Source organism: Octopus bimaculoides, chromosome 14 (genome assembly GCF_001194135.2).
Source record: "Octopus bimaculoides isolate UCB-OBI-ISO-001 chromosome 14, ASM119413v2, whole genome shotgun sequence".
In the NCBI taxonomy this organism is placed as follows: domain Eukaryota; kingdom Metazoa; phylum Mollusca; class Cephalopoda; order Octopoda; family Octopodidae; genus Octopus; species Octopus bimaculoides.
In genome coordinates this window covers 30,684,158-30,688,423 of record NC_068994.1, presented here as the reverse complement: position 1 = coordinate 30,688,423, position 4,266 = coordinate 30,684,158, and the positions used below count along the sequence as shown (strand labels likewise).

General features: G+C 38.4%; 1 protein-coding gene across 1 annotated transcript in view; it reads right to left on the bottom strand.

Annotated features, from left to right (window-relative positions):
• LOC106884342 (uncharacterized) overlaps positions 1–4,266 on the bottom strand; it is a 92,691-nt gene that overhangs the window by 25,655 nt on the left and 62,770 nt on the right. The window contains exon 10 of the mRNA XM_052972813.1: positions 790–877. Within this exon, the coding sequence (XP_052828773.1) occupies positions 790–877 (88 nt within the window). The remainder of the gene's footprint in view (positions 1–789; positions 878–4,266) is intronic.

Genomic DNA, 4,266 nt, shown 5'->3' with positions numbered 1-4,266 from the left:
ACACACACACACACACACACACACACACACAAGACGCTTTATTTCACGCTGCTTCAGTTCACTCAGCTGCAGAAATGAGTTACGACGTCACTGGTGTTAAGCTGCATCTGCCTTTGTCTTGGATAACATCGGTGGCGTGGAGAGGGGAGACTGGTATGTATGGGTGACTGCTGGTCTTCCATAAACAACCATGCCCGGACTTGTGCCTCGGAGGGAACTTTCTATGTGCAATCCCATGGTCATTCATGACCGAAAGGGGTCTTTACTTTTGTGTGGTAAGTAGCTTGCTTACCAATTACATGGTTCCGGGTTTATTCCCACTGCGTGGCACCTTGGGTAAGTGTCTTTTACTATAGCCTCGGGCCGACCAAAGCCTTGTGAGTGGATTTGGTAGACGGAAACTGAAAGAAGCTTGTCGTATATATATATATATATATATATATATATATGTATGAGTGTGTATTTCTTTGTGTATCTGTGTTTGTCCCCCCAGCATCGCTTGACAACCGATGCTGGTGTGTTTACGTCCCCTTAACTTAGCGGTTCGGCAAAAGAGACCGATAGAATAAGTACTAGGCTTCCAAAGAATAAGTCCTGGGGTCGATTTGCTCGAGTAAAAGAGTATGTGTATGCATATTTGTATACGTACATATATACACATAAACATATGCATGCATGCATGCATATATACGTACATACATACATGCATCAGGAAAAAGGCAAGCCCGGAACCTGCAAAGTTAATTTTCTTTTAAATATATTTAGATTTATACTGAGCAAAATTCTTACCACAACGCCATTCAAATAACGTGATGTCATGTACATCACAGCAGCCAGAGTGAAAATTGTATTCCACCGTTTCTCTCTTCAAAGTTATCTGATAAAAATGAGAAAAAGAACAAAACAAGTATTAAGAATATTGTTTCAAGTAAATCACATTCTGTTCTGAATATCATCCGATGGCAATATAGTGTAATAACGAAGATGATTAAACCATTTATGTGCTACATAACTGACATTAGTTTGTGTATGTAGTAAAGATTCCTTACTTTCATATAGTTCCGTCCAACCACTTTTTTCTTGTTCTTGTGTTCAAGAAGCTTTGCAAACTTTGCTCTCTCTCTCTAATGGCCAAGTTCAACTACTCGTAAACAACTACTCATAAACAATTACTTGTAAGCAAGTTCAACTACTCGTAAACATGGGGTATGAACAGTTAATGTATGCCGCGGCACTACTGTATGATTTATGGGAATTTGTTTGATTAAAATGTTGAGTTCAACACCTCTGAGGGACAGGTGTATACTAAGCCAGACGGACTCATCCCAGTAACAAGATATTGAGACGAAGTTTTCAGTGATAATCCTTCCAAAAATGGGCTTTTGGGCCCGTTACCTGTAATACTACAGATGTACTCTGATAAAAAGATTACAGTGAAAGAGTCGTTGCTTTCGGCCTAATAAAAAAGTCACAGTCAAAGAGCCATTACTTTCGGCAAGGTAAACAACTCTTCTGTCTTCTGCTTTCTAACGAAGGGTAAGAGGTTGAAACATTAAACTATTTACGCCTCAGAGGAATTGATTTAACATTTTACAAACATTAAGTTTCCTGCACTTCACGGCGAGAAACTTTCTACCCTTTACTCAATTGATTTTACTCAAAATTCCACAAACATTAATGTGCCTTCATCTCATGGCAATTAGTTTTACTCTACATTACTCTACAGTTAATCTTTCTACACATCGTGGCAAAGGATAAAACGTGAAGTTAAAATTGACTGGATTTCAACTCAGAGCATAAATACCACAAGGCATTTTTCTCACGCTCCAGTGGCTCTTGCAGCTGACCGCCTAAATGATAGTTTCTGATTTAGGAACAAGACCTGAAGTTTTGAGGGGCTGGATGTTAGTCGATAACATCGACCCCAGTACCAAACTCGTATTTAGTTTTATCGAATCCGCTTGGATGAACGGCGAAGTTGACGTCTGCCCCGAATAAAGATTAACATGAAAGGAGCGTAAGTGCTCAATTCCATTTTACTTTAGTCTCTTCACTTTCTCTTGGAACGGTAATACTGATAATAGGCAGTATACATAAAAGTACGGTGCCTTGACTTAGCATGAAAGCAGAGACAGGTGCTTAACGATCTCAGGTCACTACGTCTGGATGCGGAGCCATTAGCGAGACCAGGATTATAGAGAGATATTCGCTACTCCCTATTCGGAACGACTACGAGATGTAAGCCTCTTTTAATCGGTCTGGATCAAGCAACAGTGTTTTTTTGTTTGTTTTGGAAAGGCCTAAAATATATCGTTCATTAACGTTTGTGGCCAATTAGGATAGGAACTTTGACAAATCACAAGTTATCGAAGAAATAGAGTTTTCGTTACGCTAGCCGTTTGGCTTATCATAATTTGTTAGACGGTTATGTAGATAAAATAAATTATCATCCAGATACTGAAGCTGATGTAAGCGACTTGCCCTATCCTTCAGAATTACTGTCATTTCCTCTGTCTTCATGTTTTGAGTTCAAATTCCGCCGTGGCGTCTTTACCTTTCATTCTTTAGTGGTTGATAAAATAAGTACCAGTTGAACGCTGAAGTCGATATAATCGACTAACCCCTCCTCAAAATCTCAGGTATTGTGCCTATGATAGAAAAGATTATTATTATTATAATCATTGTTGTTATTTTACTTCTCAGAGCTCTCGGCCTTACTTGCTCAGGTTGATTCTGTGAAAACGGACAGCAACCTGTTGTCACAGGTCTCAAAGGGTCTCTTTCAGCAAATTACAGGCTTTGGTGCCTGGATGTTAACTTATGGTGAAAGACACTCAATACCCAAGCACCAATCTCAAAATCCTAGCTGTCCCCAATAGAACGGATTATCTTTGGCCAGCTCTGCCCTCATGTCAATTCCAATTTCTATGCCCTCACGTCAAATCCAATTCTTTTTCTTATTATTTACTTTTAATTTGCATGTTTGCTACAATCACTTGCCGAGACACGTTCAGCGTCTTACAGCGAGTGAAGGATAAGAGATGTTACAGTATGATTGAAAGCTTGGAGAGAAGTGGCAGGGGTAGTAGCGAAATATCTTCATGTAACACAACACAGACATTTAAATGGATAAGGTTTTTCTAAGGATGTGGGCAGTACTTGTCAGCACAATCCTTTGGATTTCTCTAGGACATGGTTCTCCTGACATCTTATCTAGATGTTTCTGACATCCCTTTTTTTTATCATACCGAGGGCACCTACAATAACAGGAACAGTTCTGCCTTTACGATGCCACATCTTTTGTATTTCAATTTCGAGGTCTTTATATTTATTTAATTTGTTGAATTCCTTTACAGATATATTTTTATCAGTGGGAACACCTACATCTATAAGTCTACAAGTGTTTTCTTCCTGTCTTTAATAATTGTGTCTGGTCGATTAACCTGCATCGTTCTGTCAGTTTTGACTCGAAAATCCCAGAGGACAGTGACACTCTTACCTTCAACAACTGGCTCAGGATGTTCATTCCAGTAAGCAGGAATGCTGATTTTGTAGTGTTTACATATTTTCCAATGTATATACTGTCCTACCATATCGTAAAGATTTTTGTATTCGTTTGGTGTCAGCACAGGACATCCTAAGATGGTCTATTGTTTTGTCAAATGTGTCGCAGAAGCTGCATTTAGGGTCAGAACCGTTTTGAAGAACGTTTACCTGGTAGTTTTTTGTAAGCAAGCATTGATCTTGTACTGCTAATATAAAACCTTCAGTCTCTACTTTCAGTCCTGAGTTTCTTAGCCACTGATGAGTTGTTGCTTGGTCTACATCAGCGTTTCTACTTCGAAGTATATACTGTCCATGTAGAGGCTTATTATCCTTATATAACTACTCAATATTTGGTTGATTGAGGTAAATTTCTACTGCATCACCTACTACACCTCCATGTTGCTGGAGTGGGGGTGCAGCATTGTGTATTCTTTTCTGCTGTTGAGAGTGAGCAGACTCTTCCCGGTACTGTACTGTGTTAGTTTTTTTTCTCTTGAGGTATGGTGCAGTCTTTTGTTGTGTTACTGCTTTTATTGTGTGTAAAGCATTGTGCCTATAGTAGAAAGGATTCTTCTTCTTCTTCTTCTTCTTCTTCTTCTTCTTCTTCTCATCATCATCATCATCATCATCATCATCATCATCATCAATTATTATTATTATTATTATTATTATTATTATTATTATTATTATTATTATTATTATTATTATTATTATTATTAT